Raw genomic sequence first — 18,345 nt, 5'->3', positions numbered from 1 at the left:
ACAGTATCTATACCTCACAACGGTGATAGATTCTATTAATATTACCATTCTGACAGTATCTATACCTCACAACGGTGATAGATTCTATTAATATTACCATTCTGACAATATCTATACCTCACAACGGTGATAGATTCTATTAATATTACCATTCTGACAGTTCATAAGAGCTGCTAGAGTAGGCAGGATCGTTTCTATGATGTTCTGATGGTGTTCTATTAACAGTGTGGGATGCTGGGATATGCCCTCCAATATGGACATCACTGTGGTTACAAACTCTCCAACTCCAATAGAAGCTGAAATCAAATGACAGTACTTTATTTACAATTATCATGATAGTATTCGGAACACATTTTGCAGTGCAGTATGTTATAATTTTACAATAAATGGTGCTATTAATGTTGTACATGTATGACATTCTGTAGCAAATATCTTTTTAGGGGTTGAGGGTAACAACAAAATTATATAAAATGATTGTACAGTATTGCCCACAAGTCATGCTGTCATTATTGTACTGTGAAACCTCTCAAAACCAGACCCTCTGTTAACCGGACATTCCCTCAAACCGGACATTTCACAGTCCTTTTTAAAAAATCAGTACAGAACTTAACCTCTGTAAACCAGATACGTCTTAAAACCGGACATTTTACTTGGTCCCGAGGGTGTCCGGTTTAGAGATGTTCCAGTGTATAACACACACACACATATATATATGTAATTATTATACAGATTGATGGACAGTTGATCAATCCAGTAATGCACACAAATAATCTGTCTTATTTTGCCTAAAATGTTATTAAATAATAATAAAGTCATCTAATAAAAAGAATTTAATGTAGGACATGCATGTTTTATGTATACAGTTATGAGTAACTATTAACTATCGAAAACTTTACATGAAATTTCATATAAATTTCTCAACTAGTGTAAAAATTATTTTACCTATATGTACGGTATCTTGATGACAATATAATAAATTACATCACAGATATATTACAAAATATGTAAATTAAACAGTGTTGCAAACAAGCATTTCTTAATATTTCATTGTAAATTTTCACTATTACACTGCAACAGAATACACCAAACATTTTTAGTTTCTATGTAACCAATAAAATCCATCTGAACAATATCTTCACAGTCCATGAAGAAAGCATTGGTCGTTATGTCTAAATGAAACGTTTAAAGTTTGTTTTGTTTAATGACACCACTAGAACACACTGATTTATTAACCATTGGCTGCTACACATCAAACATTTGATAATTCTAACATATTTTACCTTAGAGAAGAAACCCTCTATATTTTTCCATTAGGTCAGGTCAGGTCAGAGTGTTTAACGTGCACATTCAGAACAAGCTGTTGTTGCGCATGCCTGTCCTGGGCACAGGTGCCAGCCTCAGCCGGCTCTTCTGTCCAGGACAGGAAAGGGTGGGGTGGGGAGGAGAGGGGGACCACCTGTACTGACAGGTGCAAGGGAGCACCAGCAGCCCAACTGGGGTCGGTAACAGGCGGAGGGTGGTTAGCAACATTAGCAACAAGTGAACGTTTATATACATGTACACTGTCCATCATGCAGCAGTATAGCACATACCACAGCCTTTTACACACCAGTCATGGGTAACTGGTTGGAATGAGAGAAAAAAAGAAAACAAGAATAAGAGAATAGGTCCACTGAGGGGGTTTGATCCTACAACCCACAGTCTTCACTATGAACACTGCTGTGCAAAATCAAGGTGAGCTGAAAATCACTCTCCTGAAATGGTGTTAGGCGGCAAGCACATGAATATTCAAATAAAATGTATTAAAATTTGTATTGCTAGGCAATCAAAATGTTTGTTTTGTTTAACGACACCACTAGAGCACATTTATTTATTATTCATCAGCTATTGGATGTCAAACATTTGGTTAGTCTTAAAAGAAGAAACCCGCTATATTTTTTCATTAGTAGTGCTCAAGGGATGTTATACGTACCATTCCACACAGGATGGCACATAACACAGCCTTTGATATACCAGTTGTGTACTAGGCAATCAATTGGCCACTCTACTCAAATGTTTTAGGCGAGTGTGGAGGGAAGTGGGACTGATCATCTGCCTTTCCTGATGAAGGAAGGAAATGGTTTATTTAACGACGTATTTTATTTACGGTTATATGGCATTGGACATATGGTTAAGGACCACACAGATATTGAGAGAGGAAACCCGCTGTCGCCACTTCTATGAGCTACTCTTTTCGATTAGCAGCAAGGGATCTTTTATATGCACCATCCCTCAGACAGGATGACACATACCATGGCCTATGATATACCAGTCGTGTGCTATGCAATCAAGTGGCCACTCTACTAAAATGTTTTAGGTGAGTGTGGAGGAAGTGGAACTGATAATTTGTCTGACGAAGACAGACCCATGAAAATCAGGCGAGCGCTCTACCAACTGAGCTAGATACCGCCCACCATCATGAGAAAAAGCCACTGATTCCAGTATCTAAATGGAGGAATAATTACAGTCAATATTTTCACACACAATCAATTATGGAGCTAAATTAATAAATTTTCCATTATAATCGATCACAGACCGTCGGATTTCACGGAAACAATAATTTCCGGTAGCATGTCGGTAAAATCATGGAACCGAAATTTCGTTTCCTATGATTATTATATCGAGTCTGACTATTCAATAGAATATAAATACAGTTTCCAGTGGGTTCCCATGATCACAAGGCACGGAACCCACAAAATGTTTCCCACAAAATTCGAAATCCTATGGCCTGGATCACTGAAACATCACTAATCTATAGACTATACTAAATGCATAAAGTTTAATTTTCAAATCGGCACAGACTGCATTACAATTGAACACCTGTCTTCACTAATTAAGGTTAATGTTATGTTAGGGCAAAAAGCATCAGGCTGTAAGATAAGAACACAATTTTAAACAATTTAAGGATGCCAGCTCGACACAGAATAAAGCATGTTGCATTACATAGATTTTTCTAGGAAATGGCATTTTATACTACCTGTAAATACTTACAAGCATATGAAATTTTATGCCATCAATTTTTCTTGAAAACAATATTTTTTACTACCAGTAATTATTTACAATTATATGACATTTTATCCTGTAAATGTTTCTAGGAAATGATATTTCTTACTACTAGTGTTTATTTACAATTAATGTGACATTTTATGCCCTTTATTTTTCCAGGAAATTATTTTTTCTACCATTAATTATTCACAATTGCATGGCATTTTATGATATTGATTTGTTTTAGGAAATGATATTTCTTACTAATAGTAATTATTTAAAACTACACAACATTGATTTTTTTTAGGAAATTCTGTTTCTTGCAGTCAGTAACTATATACAATTAAATGACATGTTATGCCATCAATGTCTCTAGGAAATAACTTTTTGTTTTAGTACAAGTAATTTTTGACAATTACAAGATATTGTATGTAAAATAAAAAACATAAGAAAAGACTACAATATGAAAATATCTAAAATATCTATATTGCAATTTTTACTGGTAAGAAAATAAGAAAGGACAAAAGCATTTGTGAAATTTTGCATGCAAGACATGGAACAATAAAAAAAAAGAAAAAAAAAAGAGTAAAATATTTAAGGATTTAGTCAACAGCACGAAGATTGTAAAATTACAGAATGTCAGTTTATATCAATACAGCTGGAAGAGATGAGACACTAGGGGTTATTAAACAAGCACAGGGAAAGACAAAACAATGATCGGAAAGGATTAGAAATACCTTTCATTTTGTCTGTTGTCACATGCAAAAGATCAAAATCATTCATTAACAATTTATTAATTAATGTCTTTCAGTGTGCGATTTTGAGGAGTCTGGGAGCCCAAGGCTCGCAAAAATCATACAGGACTCTCCAGTTGGTTAGCATACGAGCCTGCATGGCTCTTAAAAATTATTTGTACAAATTACATTCAATTTAATTCTTCGAAATGACACAGTCAACATATATTTTAAAATCCTGGGAAACCACAGTCTTGAATAATGATCTTTTCCATGGTTTCATGCAAAACATATCTTCTGTTCTACTGGACACGCACTGCAGGGCTCGCTGGGTTGGTGGCGGGCTCTAAAGATTTGCAAACAGGGAGTCCTTATTTTTAAACCAAAATCGCACACTGTCTTTTGTGAATCCAAACCATGCGATCCATGTGGTAATTAAGAAATCATGATACAACTGAAGAAGGCTGTGTTAAGGCTGAACTCAGTCTCCAAACTACAAAGGTTTGGCAATCAACCTTAAGGCTGGTTGGTTCTGGGTTCACGTCCCTGTTGTACCAACCACCAATTCATACAGTTGTTTTGTTCTGTTTAACACCACCACCAGAGCACATTTGATTTATTAATCATCTGCTATTGAAGGTCAAACATTTGGCAATTCTTAAACAATAGTCTTCTGAGAAAATCTGCTACATTTTAATTTTTCTTTAATAGTGATCTTTTTAATAGTGATTAATAGGGATCTTTTAAATGTATTTTCCCAGACATGGCACCACATACCATGACCTTTACAGCTGTAGGGCACTGGTTCCAATCCAGAGTAGGTTTGTTTTGTTTAACGACACCACTAGAGTACACTGATTTATTAATCATCAGTTATTGGATGTCAAACATTTGGTAATTCTGACACATGTTCAAAGGAATCCTGCCATATTTTTCCATTACCAGTAAATGATCTTTTATACCCACTTTCCCACAGACAGGATAGCACATACCACAGCCTTTGATATACCAGTTGTGGTACACTGGCTGGAACTAGAAATAGCACAATGGGCCTACCAACAGGGATCAATCCCAAGGGATTCAATTATGTCATATTATTAAACCAATTTATAAATGCCTTTTATAGTGTATTATTATGCCAAATAAACCCTCGAAATAAGCTGTAGTTTACATGGAATAGGTTGCCAATCAGAATGAATCATACTAAATGTCAGACAAATGGATTATACTAAAGGATATTTAACACTGAAATCTGAGTACATTTGGATGTTAAATAAGGCCCATTTAAATCCCACAAGAATAAAATCTCACGAGATGATAATGCAAATAAAATTGTGTCATTAAGAATTCTTTAGTGCCATAAGAAATACAGTGAAACCTGCCTAAAGCAGACCTTGTTATTTTGATTGCGTTACGAAACTTGACCTATCATTCACAACTTACTTCGAGGGCTGCAAATAGATAAAATCATTTTAAATTATAGGGGGGGGTGTGTGTGTGTGTGTGTGTGTGTGTGTGTGTGTGTGTGTGTGTTCTGGGCTGGCCTAATTTTGGAAATAATTTAAAAAAACATACACAAAACCCCCCAATATAACAACAAGTGAAGTGAAACAAACACTGCGCAAATTATAATGTGGTACAAGTATCAAATTTTAAGAAATGTTTACATGTCTACAAATTTAATAGCACACAAAAACAGATGTGCAATGCTTAGCTTGCCAAACTTTAAAAATAAGATAATGCAAACCCCAGATTAACCATAAAAAGAAAAGTGAAAAAGATGGAATAAAATCTAAATAATACCTGAAGCTGATTCGATGTTGGTCTGTCCCGATTCAATGCTGTTCACATGCACGAGAAGTCGACCCAGATTCATCACAAACTCTTCCGTTACTGTACGACCACGGAATACCTGAAATACAATGATCATTACCAAACATGAAAAGAAAACATTATAATTATATAATATCACCACTTAAAAAACAAAAACTTTGCATTGTTAATAAACACTATAATTATATTATTATATCACTGGTAATAATTAAAAAAATGGCATCATTACTTAAATCATGTCTAAAGTTTCTACTTCAGTAAGACATTATTATTATCAACTGCACAACTAATTATATAACAGATTAAAAACATTTACAGTATATCACTAATTAAGAAAGCCCAAAGCATTCCGATACAGAAACTTTTTACTGTTAAAAAAACAGAAATATTATGATTACTACTACTTATATATGCAGGAGGGAATGCACATTGACATTGTAAGAGGTCAGGTTAAGGTATAAAAAGAAAAAAAAGAGTGAAGTTTGTTTTATTTAACGACGCCACTAGAGCACATTGATTTTTTATCTTATCATCGGCTATTGGACATCAAACATATGGTGATTCTGACACTGTTTTTTAGAGGAAACCCGCTGTCACCACATATGCTACTCTTTTATGACAGGCAGCAAGGGATCTTTTATTTGCGCTTCCCACAGGCAGGATAGCACAAATGGCCTTTGTTGAACCAGTTATGGATCACTGGTCGGTGCAAGTGGTTTACACCTACCCATTGAGCCTTGCGGAGCACTCACTCAGGGTTTGGAGTCGGTATCTGGATTAAAATTCCCATGCCTCGACTGGGATCCGAACCCAGTACCTACCGATGGCCTAACCACGATGCCACCGAGGCCGGTTTAGGTATGAAAAGAAAGTACTACTTCACCTGACTGGTAACAAGATGTAAAAATATCGGCAGATGTGGCAGTGATATTTTCAGCTGTTTCACTTGGACGGCCGATGGATGTTTTCGTCCCCCTACTGCATCCAGTGCTGATAAAATGTCCTCTGTGAAAAAAAAAAAAAAAAAAAAAAAATATATCTATATATTTTTTTAATAATAATAACAAAAAAATAGAATAAATATATGTTGGAGATCAATTTAAAGATTGGCTACTCCATGGTGGTGACCTACATGTCAAGTCCAAACCATCCACTGAAATTAACATCACAGACATGACACAAGTTAAATGTTAAAGTAAAATTGCTATAATAACTATATTTAATGAACCCCAATTCTTGAGGACATGAAACAATTTTATTACTAGACTAAGCTTGTTTCTGTTAGATAATTAATGTCAGTGAATACTGAAGGCATAGCAATGACAATGTAGTTAAATTCTTGTTACGACTGTGACACCAATGTTATTACATTTTACTGAATATTAACAGGATGGTGTTTAACTACTTTTATGTCTGTAATACCAAACTGAATGGTTTTAAATCTTACCAATAACTGAAGACATGATTTACAATGTGATTTAATAGTTTTTACGAATATGGCATCAATGTTTTTAAATCTTACTGAATAATGAAGGCACAGCGTTGACAGTGTGGGTTAATTGTCTTTATGTCTGTAATACAAATGTTTTTAAGTCTTACTGAATATGGACGGCACAGCGTTGACAATGTGGTTTACAAGCAGATCAAGACACTGGCCCATGAATGCCCACGACTCTTGGTTATCTCCCCTTGTTTCACGTGGTGTTTGACGACGACTATCTCGTTCTATGTACATGACCAATCTAAAAAACAAATATAAACTCTATAAACCTCAATCCTATAATCCATCCCATCATCTTACAAAAATATTTTTTTGTAAATAATTTCAGTTTGGTTTGATGAAAGAAGAAAGAAAATGTGTGTTGGAAATAAAAAAATATATACTATTTCTGTATGCAATTTAGAAAACAATCGGCTCAGAAATAAATAACTTGGAGTAAATTTCATAGTATGAAAAAAAGGCGTTCCCTGTGGGTCAGGTCTCACTACACATATGTCATCTGCCATTGAAACCCATGTTAAACTGCCCAACTTCAAACACAAACAACATACACCATTGCAAACATACATTATATAAGCATTTATTTTCACTCCAAAATTGAGAACATTTCCGTCTCAGTTTTTTGCTATATGACCGCATCTGGCTGTAGTACCGGTTCGAACAGGTGGTTTATTAACTGATTCACTCCGGCTGTCACTTGTGTTATATACCCATGTCCCAAAAGGTCGATGCTACAAAATAACATGGGCAAAATACAGCCAGAAGGCTTACCATTAAACATACATATTGTTTTAATTCTTCACCATTTCCTAGAAGTGAATATGTGAACCATAATATGTGTCACAATTAGGAACTATATTGGACCGTGATGAATGAACTCTCACCCGGAAGTGATCTTGTAGTGAGACCTCAGACTATAAAGTGTACATATTAAGGTTTTGATATTATATATAGACCTATTATTAATCAGGCTCCATATTCATAAACGTACTTAAGTCAATGTATGATACTTATTTATGTACTTTTAAGTATGTATTTAGGTATCATACATTGACTTAAGTACGTTTATGAATACAGAGCCAGGGGCCTAATTCACAAAGGTCTCTTAGGCTCTGCTAGACAACAAAGCATCCTCTTTGCAAGTCTTTTTGCACTGCACTATGTGATCACAAAGTTGCAAGAGTTTAGTGAATTAGGTCCCAGATACATCTTTCTTAGAAAGTGCAGATGCTGATTTGTTATACATCGGTGTTTTTATTGGACTATTTTTTATTCCAGCCAGTACTCCACAACTGGTAAGACAAAGGCCATAGTATACACTGTCTATGGAATTGTGCACATAAAAAGATCCCTTGCTTTTATTCAAAAGTCCTGTCCTGGACGGAGGAGATGGCTGAGGCCGGCACCTGTGCCCTTGACAGGCATGCGCTGAAACAGCTTGCTCTGAATGTGCACGTTAAGCAATATGACCTGACCTGACCTATTCAAAAGTGGTGGCAGTGGGTTTCCCCGACTCATTATCTGTGTGGTCCCATATAATTGTAAATAAAAATGAATTGAGTACATCATTAAATAAATTATTTCATCCTACTTTCCACCTACATGTAGTTGAGGAGATCTTATATTACTGTACCCCAAATCTTGTTTTATCATGATACCCACAAACCCACCACTACAGTTGCTTTGCTAGCTACAGCCTTGAGGTTGTCAGATCTGTGGAGAATGTAAGAATCAAATTGTGAACCTGGCCTGACAGCTGTTGAGAAGGACGTCAGTGTTGTTGCGGATGAAGTGGTACAGGACGAGAAACGCCTTGGCGCGGATGATGGTCGACGGACTCTCCAACAGACGCATAATCTTCTGAAGAAAATCCTGAAACAATCAAACATACATATACAGTCAGACCTCGTTACAACGACCATGTTCGTCCCTGGGTCACTTTGTCGTTATATCAAAATTGTCATTATATTGATTTATTAATCATCAGCTACTGGGTGTCAATAGTAGCAAGTGATCATTTATATGCACCATCCTACAGACAGGATAACACATACCAAAGCATTTAATATACCAGTCGTGGTGCACTAGCTGGAATGAGAAATTGCCCAATGGTTCCACAGGGTTTGGAGTTGGTATCTGGTTTAAAAATCCCATGCCTCGACTGGGATCCGAACCCAGTATCTACCAGCCTGTAGAACGATGGCCTTACCACAATGGCACGGAGGCCTGTAAATAGATTCTAGTGTGTATCACAGTTAAAAACAATTATGTTCAATACTGGAAGGATTTTAGCAGTTTTGATCCTGCACATACCACATCTCAGACAGTCAATCTATTTCCAAATTCATTAGAAATGTTGCTAATCTAAATTCTGAAAACAAAACATTATCTGCATCCCATCACACATCAGGCGAGTGATATACTACTGGACTACATCTCTCAACCTCTGCAACTGCCCACGGCAATCGGCAATGCCATGGAGATTGACATGCAGTTGTTAATTCTCCACAGCACTTTATTTTGTTTAATGACACCACTAGAGCACATAATTAATCATCGGCTATTGGATGTCAAACATTTAGTAATTCTGACTCGTACTCATCAGAAGTTTATTTTTTGTTTAACGACACCACTAGAGCACACTGATTAATTAATCATTGGCTATTGGATGTCAAACATTTGATCATTCTGACACGTAGTAATTAGAGAAAACCTGCTACATTTTTTCTAATGCAGCAAGGGATCTTTTATATGCACTTTCCCACAGAAAGGAAAGCACATACCACAACCTTTGTCCAGTTGTGGTGCACTGGTTGGAACGAGAATTATTTTGCAAAGGACTATATTTGATTTTTTCGTCGGCATGGGTTTTTTCTGCCATGAATATCTTAAATGTGCAGACCCTAGTTTTAACCAGTAAAAATGGACACTAAGTTTAGTTAATTTACAAACCTGTAACACATTTGGATAAAGTTACAATAGAGTGAAAGAGGAGTCTGTGACGTTAAAACAGGAAATATCCTAAAAAAATAGACTGGAACTCGAATCAATAAACCGCTACTTCTCAAACACATGTGCGTTTTAAAAAATATGAAAAATGCAATTTTTTTATATTAGAAACACCAGGATGACCAGAAACACTTCAGTTATACGGAAATTAATCATCTAAAGAATAAAATATAAGTAATGTTTGATTTCAGTGATCATAAACGGCTCTAATAATGAAAAATATGCTGTAGTGTTTAAAAAGTAGGGTCTGTCCCTTTAATAGCAGGGGTAATCTCACAAGCAGCAAATCAAATACCTTGTCTTGAATGAGTCGCGTCAGATGAGAGCCTGATGCCAGCAGGGCTCCGAACATAGTAACGATGGACTGCTGGACTCGCGAGATGCCCAACATTAGTGCAGCGAGAACTGCAGACAGGCCAACCGTGTCGATGACACTCTGAAACACCTGCGCGTTATGCCAGGTAAGACGACACAATGCCTGAAATTAAAAACAGATACAGTATTTACATTTTATATATATTTTATATGATCCTAATTAATGGTGTTCCAATGATCGACTAAAATTGAAAATTAATCAGTTCTGGTTGTAGCCTGTCTAATGATGGATTATGAAATCTATAATACATTGACATGAAAAACTTACTAATTATTCCTACAGCTTAGAAAGAAAGAAATGTTTTATTTAACAACGCACTCAACACATTTTTTTATTTACGGTTATATGGTGTCAGACCTATGGTTAAGGACCACCCAGATACTGAAAGAGGAAACCTGCTATCGCCACTTCATGGGCTACTCTTTTCAATTAGCAGCAAGGGATCTTTTACATGTGCCATCTCACAGACAAAGGTAGTACATACCACAGCCTTTGATATACCAGTTGTGGTGAACTGGCTGGAACGAGAAATAGTCCAATGGGACCACCGACAGGGATCGATCCCAGACTGGCCGCGCACTGAGCAAGCAGTTTACCACTGGGCTACATCCTGCCCACCTCCTACAGTTTAAATAATGAAATATATGATAGTAATCTGCTGGGAATTGGGTTCAGATGCAAGTCTTTGTGAAAATAATACATACAGAATAGATATTAATGGTAAACATTAGTGAAATTTGTAGGGTTCTACACAGTCGTAATAATTAAAATCATTCCTAACTTCATAGATATTCTAGGGGCGAGACGTAGCCCAGTGGTAAAGCGCTCGTTTGATGTGCGGTCGGTTTGGGATCGATCCCTGTCAGTGGGCCCATTGGGCTATTTCTCATTCCAGCTAGCCTTGAATTTCATTGGTGAATGGTTGTATGAACCCTGGTACCAAAGGTCATGGTATGCACTATCCTGTCTGTGGGATGGTGCATATAAAAGATCCCTTGCTGCTAATCGAAAAGAGTAGCCCATGAAGTGGCGACAGCGGGTTTCCTCCCTCAATATGTGTGTAGTCCTTAGCCATATGTCTGATGCCATATAACCTTAAATAAAATGTGTTGAGTGTATCGTTAAATAAAAACATTTCCTTCTTTCATAGATATTCTAACCAGTTGTATAAACTCCGTAATTTATGACGTGTTGGGAATTATAATTTCCTCATTGTTCATCGGGACCGGCCTCGGTGGCGTCGTGGCAGGCCATCGGTCTACAGGCTGGTAGGTACTGGGTTCGGATCCCAGTCGAGGCATGGGATTTTTAATCCAGATACCGACTCCAAACCCTGAGTGAGTGCTCCGCAAGGCTCAATGGGTAGGTGTAAACCACTTGCACCGACCAGTGATCCATAACTGGTTCAACAAAGGCCATGGTTTGTGCTATCCTGCCTGTGGGAAGCGCAAATAAAAGATCCCTTGCTGCCTGTCGTAAAGAAGAGTAGCCTATGTGGCGACAGCGGGTTTCCTCTAAAAACAGTGTCAGAATGACCATATGTTTGACGTCCAATAGCCGATGATAAGATTAAAAATCAATGTGCTCTAGTGGCGTCGTTAAATAAAACAAACTTTACTTTTTTACTTTTTGTTCATCGGTTATACAATGTACTTCGTTTTCACCAATGGATCAACTTTTGATACGTTGAATTATTTAAATTATTAGACTACAAATTTCACTAGTAGGTTCTTAGCGATCCACTGGGGGGAATTTACAATGCAGAAATGGTTAATATTGTTAAAAATGAATTGTTTTAGTATACCATACCTCAGTGGGTTTTTTTTTTATTGCCCAAAACAGTGGAGAACTACCCACTCCCCCCTCGAGAATCTGCTCCTGAATACTCACAGAAAGGGCGGTACACCGCACCGCATCAACCGTGGAGTGTTTGAACAAATACCACAAAGACTGAGCCATCTCATTGTGAACAAATTTCTGAAAAGACAAGAATTATGCACAATTAATTTTCTCATCTAAGTGAGCTCCGTGGTCTAGTGGATAAGCTGCTGGACAATCAAGCTGATGACAGTGGTTCAAATCCTGTCAAAGCTGGCTCACACACACATTCATTCATCTTTCTCATATATCACCCTCTCTTATCATTCTCATTATCTTAATATAAAAAAATTCCAATGTCTCCCCCGATTTCAACCAGTTTCGACCCTTTCTGTCAGTTTCCTCCGACTCTGTCTTCTAAGATGTCCACACCATCGCCTACCTGTCTCAACTTCCTCCACAGGTGCAATCTCTGTGACCTTCCCGCACCCACCTGGCATCTTCATCATCTGCCGCTAATAAAGCTGGTCTAACCCATGGCACTAACTAACAACCGCCGGTAGTAGGGGTGTATAGTAGTAGGTGGTGACAAGTGCCTCTTAACAATGCCAGAAGTAACTACTGAACACTCTCCGAAGTGGTCAGACTAAGCCCACAGCTAAAAACTGAAGGGGAATGGCAGGTGTGTGGCACAGATAACCACAAGAGACAAGCACCTGTCGCGGGTAAAGAGACAAGGACTGGGATGTGGAGGTGGACAGCAAAAGTTGAAAGATAGGAGATGCTAAAACGGGAAGAAATGAGATGGAATTCAAAGGAGAGAAAGGAAAGGGGGAAGTGAAATAAATAAAAATTTAATAATAATAAAAATTAAAAAAATACAAATTCTCATCTACCATAAACTGATTCAGTGAATAAAGAAATAATTTTCATGTGACATTCAGGATTAACCTAGTTCTTTAAAAAAAAATTATTAATTTTTTAAACATGCATTAAAATGAACATTTATAGATGCAATTATAAAGTAAATTTCCTTAATCTAGGATTTATATGTTATGAAAAATAGTGCTAAACATGAAATCTCAAGTTAGCTGAACATAAAAATTGACACTATCATCCCAACTGTCAGAAACATTTACATCTATATCTTGCCTTTTGACTTCATATAGTTGTCAGTCTGGGATCGATTCCCATCAGTGGACCCATTGGGCTATTTCTCATTCCAGCCAGTACACCATGACTGGCATATCAAAGGCTGTGGTATGTACTACCCTGTCTGTGTGGTCCTTAACCATATGTCTGATGCCTTATAACCGTAAATAAAATGTGCTGAGTGCATCGTAAAATAAAACATTTCCTTCCTTAAAACCATAAATAAAATGTGTTGAGTGTCGTTAAATGAAACATTTCTTACTTTCTTTCATATAGTTGAGACGAAATACTTTTTTTTTAATGCTGTAAGTAGACTAAGAATTGGTCATATGACAATAAAGTTCGAGGACAGGATTAATATATATTTTAAGATCTAGTCTTATGGCAGCTACACACACCAGATGAAAATCATTTATAAAGACTTCCACCTCATGGTCCATTCCTTGTTGTGGTGAGGTGGCTTGCATGTCTCAACGACCCAGAGAGCTATACCAGTGGGAGCTTCGACTCCTGGTAGGGCCACCCAGGTTGGATTGGTTGAAGGGTAGAGGCTAGACGAATATGGACATCTACCGAAGACGGATGAGCTGGGACAAACTACTTGTAGGGAGGCTCCTAACCGCAGCTCAACGCATTTCCGCTCATATGACAACAGATACTTGAGAGATGGTGCTCAACCATTGGAGACCCGCCAGGGTGGAAGAGTGCCGGACCCTAGAAACTCTTCAGCCCCTTGAAGAACCTACGGAATACAGCAGCTTTTGTTCAAGCCGCTGGGGGTCCCTGTCTGAGCGTATGACGAAGAAGAAGAAGAAGAAGAATTTATAAAGACATGAATGTTTTAGTCCCTCACCTGAGCGTGAACACCTTTCGTAGCAGACACGTTCTCGACAATCTTAGCAGCAATGTGGTTCAGAGTTGTATCCTCCTGAAGACAAATAAGAATTCCCATGGAATTAAATGTCTTTTTTACCATTTATGTTTTCGGTACACTGTGATAAGTTGCACTGACCTAGAACTTAAAGTTTGTGAAAAACAGAGCTAAACATAAAACTTTTAACATAAACGTTGATGCCACCCTGACGCGGAAAGGTAATACCTATATCTTGCCTATCTACTTTGATACACGACTGGTGATGAAATATGACGTTTGTATGACACACCCAGATTAATAAATAAATATACAGAACTTCACATACGTTGTTTCTGCTTCCTATTTATTGCACGAGTTTATTTTGCGCAGGAATATATACCACGAGACCGCTACACGGTCTCGTGGTATGTTCTTTCACAAAATAAACGAGTGCAATACATAGAAAGCGGAAACAACGTACGTGAAGTTCTGTATTTATTACATACAGTCAAACCCGCTTATTTGCATACCCTCGGTGCTGCTAGATTTTGTGCAATTAACCGGGTTAGTCGATTAACCGATAGAGTACCGACTTTCACTTTGTAACAGCCATCCAACTACAAAGTGGCATGGGAGACAGTCTAGCATAATGCGGTACTTCATACCGGAACTATTACAGTTAACACGTCACATGCAGTTGGATATATATAAATGTAAAAAAAATATATCGATCGATATATATATAATTAGCATGACGTTTTTGTTTTAATCTGCCAGACCAGAAATCATTTTTAAAAAAACAACCCAACAACATCCGTCACTGGGCGTCATTTTCTAAAAACACAAACTTTGTGCATTAAAAAAAAACACTGACCATCCACTAGTGTACACAAAGTGTATTAGCCATTTAGTTAATGAGATAAACTTGAAACAACAGAACCATCAAAAAGTTTACGTTTCATCGGTGCACGTGTTTACAAAATGACGTCAGTTTCCGGAATTACCGGGCTGTTGATTGACCGAATGCGCCTTACCATAGAATTACGTGAACTTGTATGAATTTGTTGGTATGGTGTTCTTTCCCTCCCAAAAGATATGGCAAGCTTTGGTATTATTTGTGATCCCCAAATAATGACTTTGCTATTGTTAAGCAATTAAAGTTAAGCTCGGCTAGTGAGTCGTTATCAGTTCCAGCAGTCTGCATTGCATGCATGACCGGTCTAACACAATTGACTGACCTTCATGGTGCGGTCCGACTGATTGGTGTCTAACAATATAGCAGAAACTTAGGGACGATCCATAAATAACGGTCTTTGTTATGTTTGTTTTTTGACGACCTCCCCCACCAGTCTTTTTTTTTCCGCTACATTTTCTGGGAAGCAAGTGATAAATCGTTTCTTTTGCGTTTAACAGATATAGCGTACACTGCATCTAATGAATAAGTGAACAACAACCCTTTCTCGGTCACATTTATTAAAAACATAACCGCCTAGGACGATTGATCTGTAATCTTTTAATTACTAACAAGGCTTCTCAACATAACGTAATTGACACAGAACAATGATTGCCCTGAACACGTCAATCGAATAGGGCCTCAATAGTTGAGTGCGCATGCGTACAAGCGCACAGGCGGTACTTCTAAAAATAATAGTCGGAGAGTTACCTGTTATTGAGATGGCCTCTGATTAACAGCAATATATTGCAAACAAAACATTAGGTCTTAGGTTTATTCAACTTAATTATGTCATTCTTAAATCTTGTAGTCGGGTATTGTGATTCACCAGTAGTAACGTGCACACCATCTCATTTGCATGTCACACGTCGACTCTGTAAACGGCGATTACAGTCGGCTTGCCACACAGTGAGCTCAAACAAAACAGATTAATCGGTGATTTATTTGAGTTTTTTTTGCCAAAGTTTGATAGACTTTCTCAGTCATTTGTGACATTAATTCAGTACAAACAAAAAAAAAAACGTTATTTATATGTGCAAATAACCGATATATAGCCTGTAGTCTGTGCAATTAACCGGATGTTTTGTAGTGTTATACGGGCAAATGGTTCCGTGTTGGGTGAAAATAGTCGATTAACCGAATTATGCTATAAACCGATGTGCAAATAAGTGGAGATGACTGTACCTTCTTTTATGTTTTACGATTTTTAATTTTACGTCATAACAACATTTTGTTAAATCTATGATCAAAACTACTTTCATGGATTTACTTAACGTTAAGAATCATACTTTGCGGCAGCCTTGTGTAATGTTTCAAATACGATGTGATATAATTAGTAAATGATATATGACGTCAGTAAATGAAAGGTGCTAACTACAGTAAAAAATGAAAAGGGAATTCCCCATTTAAAAGTTCTGGTCCAGATCACACATGTGCGATACAAAATACATTTATCACACGGTTTCAAAACGTCTTTATCACTATAGTAAGATTGAATAGATATGTAATAATGTCAGTAAAAATATAACACATGCCACTTATCTTCATTAACAGAAGGTAACCCTTTCATAATATACACTTTTCAGCATATAGGACAGCACATATGAAAATAGAAATATATCATGTGGCTATCACACTTACAGTACATTGAAAAAAAGCACCTTCTTTAATACGCATATAGAACTTGTAATAATAGGATTGGACACAACAGGCTGAACCAGCATATGTATAAGAGGTTCCGGTTGATACCTTCTTCCATGCGCTCCTGTGGAGAAGCAGAACAGACAACCGGACATGTCATCCAAGACTGCATACACCTACAGCAGCTGAGGGAGACTACCTAGACAACTACAACAACTCTCCTGAAGAAGCTGTATGGCACAAGAAGTGATCTACAGAGAACAATATCTTTCAGTCACTGCTGGCCTCGACGTGTAGTCAACAAGCGAACGAAAAGAAGAAGTATTTCTAACATTTGGTCTATAGAATTAGAATAAAAACCTGCAATCACCATATGACATTAATGCTGGACAGTCATGTAAATATAAAAATATATAAAATGTACACACCCCATCCCGACAACTTCGAGCGATCACAGTGTATGTCATCGAAGGCACCGACCAATTGTCCACACTCTGGCCACGAATCTGCTCCTGTCAAATATTTAAACACAACTGCCAGTACAAATGAATGAATAGATGAATGAATGAATGAATGAATGAATGAATGAATGAATGAATGAATGAATGAATGAATGAATGAATGAATGAATGAATGAATGAATGAACGAATGAATGCATGGATGAATGAACAAACGAATAAATGAATGAATGAATGAATGAATGAGTGAATTTATGAATTAATGAAAAATGCATTAACTATTGTGCTATTGTCTTTAGATACGATAAAATATAATTTATTCAGTTATAAATTAATGATATAAAACTCATATTAGTCTTAAGAAAATATGGTAGAAAATTGCATTTCTGATTATAACTGTAATAATAATTTTCATTTAATTTCATTTCAACTTATTTTCGTGCTTATATCCAATTAAGGTTCAAGCATGCTGTCCTGAGCACACACCTCAGCTATCTGGGTTGTCTGTCCAGGACAGTGGGTTAGTTGTTAATTGCTAGTGGTTAGTGAGAGAAAAAGAGGGTATAGTGGTCTTACACCTACCCACCGAGTCATTAAAACTCACTCTGGGTGGGAGCTGGTAACAGGCTGCGAACCCTGTACCTACCAGCCTTGTGTCTGATGGCATAACCACACCACCACCGTGGCATCAATAATAATTACCGTACACTGCACCGAATTATGGCAATTTTACTATAATCATTATGGGGGCGGGATGTAGCCCAATGTTGAAGCGTTCGCTTGATGTGTGGTCGGTCTGGGATCGATCCCCGTCAGTGGGCCCATTGGGCTATTTCTCATTCCAGCCAGTGCACCATGACTGGTATATCAAAGGCCGTGGTATGTACTACCCTGTCTGTGGCACGGTGCATATAAAAGAACCCTTGCTGCTAATCGAAACGAGTAGCCCATGAAGTGGCGACAGCAGGTTTCCTCTCTCTATCTGTGTGGTCC

General features: G+C 37.3%; 1 protein-coding gene across 2 annotated transcripts in view; it reads right to left on the bottom strand.

The window, feature by feature from the left end:
• LOC121387726 (serine/threonine-protein kinase ULK4-like) overlaps window positions 1–18,345 on the bottom strand; it is a 60,072-nt gene that overhangs the window by 19,640 nt on the left and 22,087 nt on the right. The window contains exons 15-24 of one of the 2 annotated variants that reach the window (XM_041518920.1): window positions 17,322–17,405; window positions 14,301–14,375; window positions 12,368–12,454; window positions 10,397–10,579; window positions 8,837–8,964; window positions 7,191–7,333; window positions 6,475–6,596; window positions 5,562–5,670; window positions 3,762–3,773; window positions 150–296 (exon numbers count right to left, since the gene is read on the bottom strand). In XM_041518920.1, the coding sequence (XP_041374854.1) occupies window positions 150–296; window positions 3,762–3,773; window positions 5,562–5,670; window positions 6,475–6,596; window positions 7,191–7,333; window positions 8,837–8,964; window positions 10,397–10,579; window positions 12,368–12,454; window positions 14,301–14,375; window positions 17,322–17,405 (1,090 nt within the window). The remainder of the gene's footprint in view (window positions 1–149; window positions 297–3,761; window positions 3,774–5,561; window positions 5,671–6,474; window positions 6,597–7,190; window positions 7,334–8,836; window positions 8,965–10,396; window positions 10,580–12,367; window positions 12,455–14,300; window positions 14,376–17,321; window positions 17,406–18,345) is intronic. The other variant, XM_041518921.1, reaches the window with a different exon arrangement.

The sequence above is a fragment of the Gigantopelta aegis genome, chromosome 13, assembly GCF_016097555.1.
Source record: "Gigantopelta aegis isolate Gae_Host chromosome 13, Gae_host_genome, whole genome shotgun sequence".
Lineage (NCBI taxonomy): Eukaryota > Metazoa > Mollusca > Gastropoda > Neomphalida > Peltospiridae > Gigantopelta > Gigantopelta aegis.
This window is presented reverse-complemented; position numbering and strand designations above follow the sequence as displayed.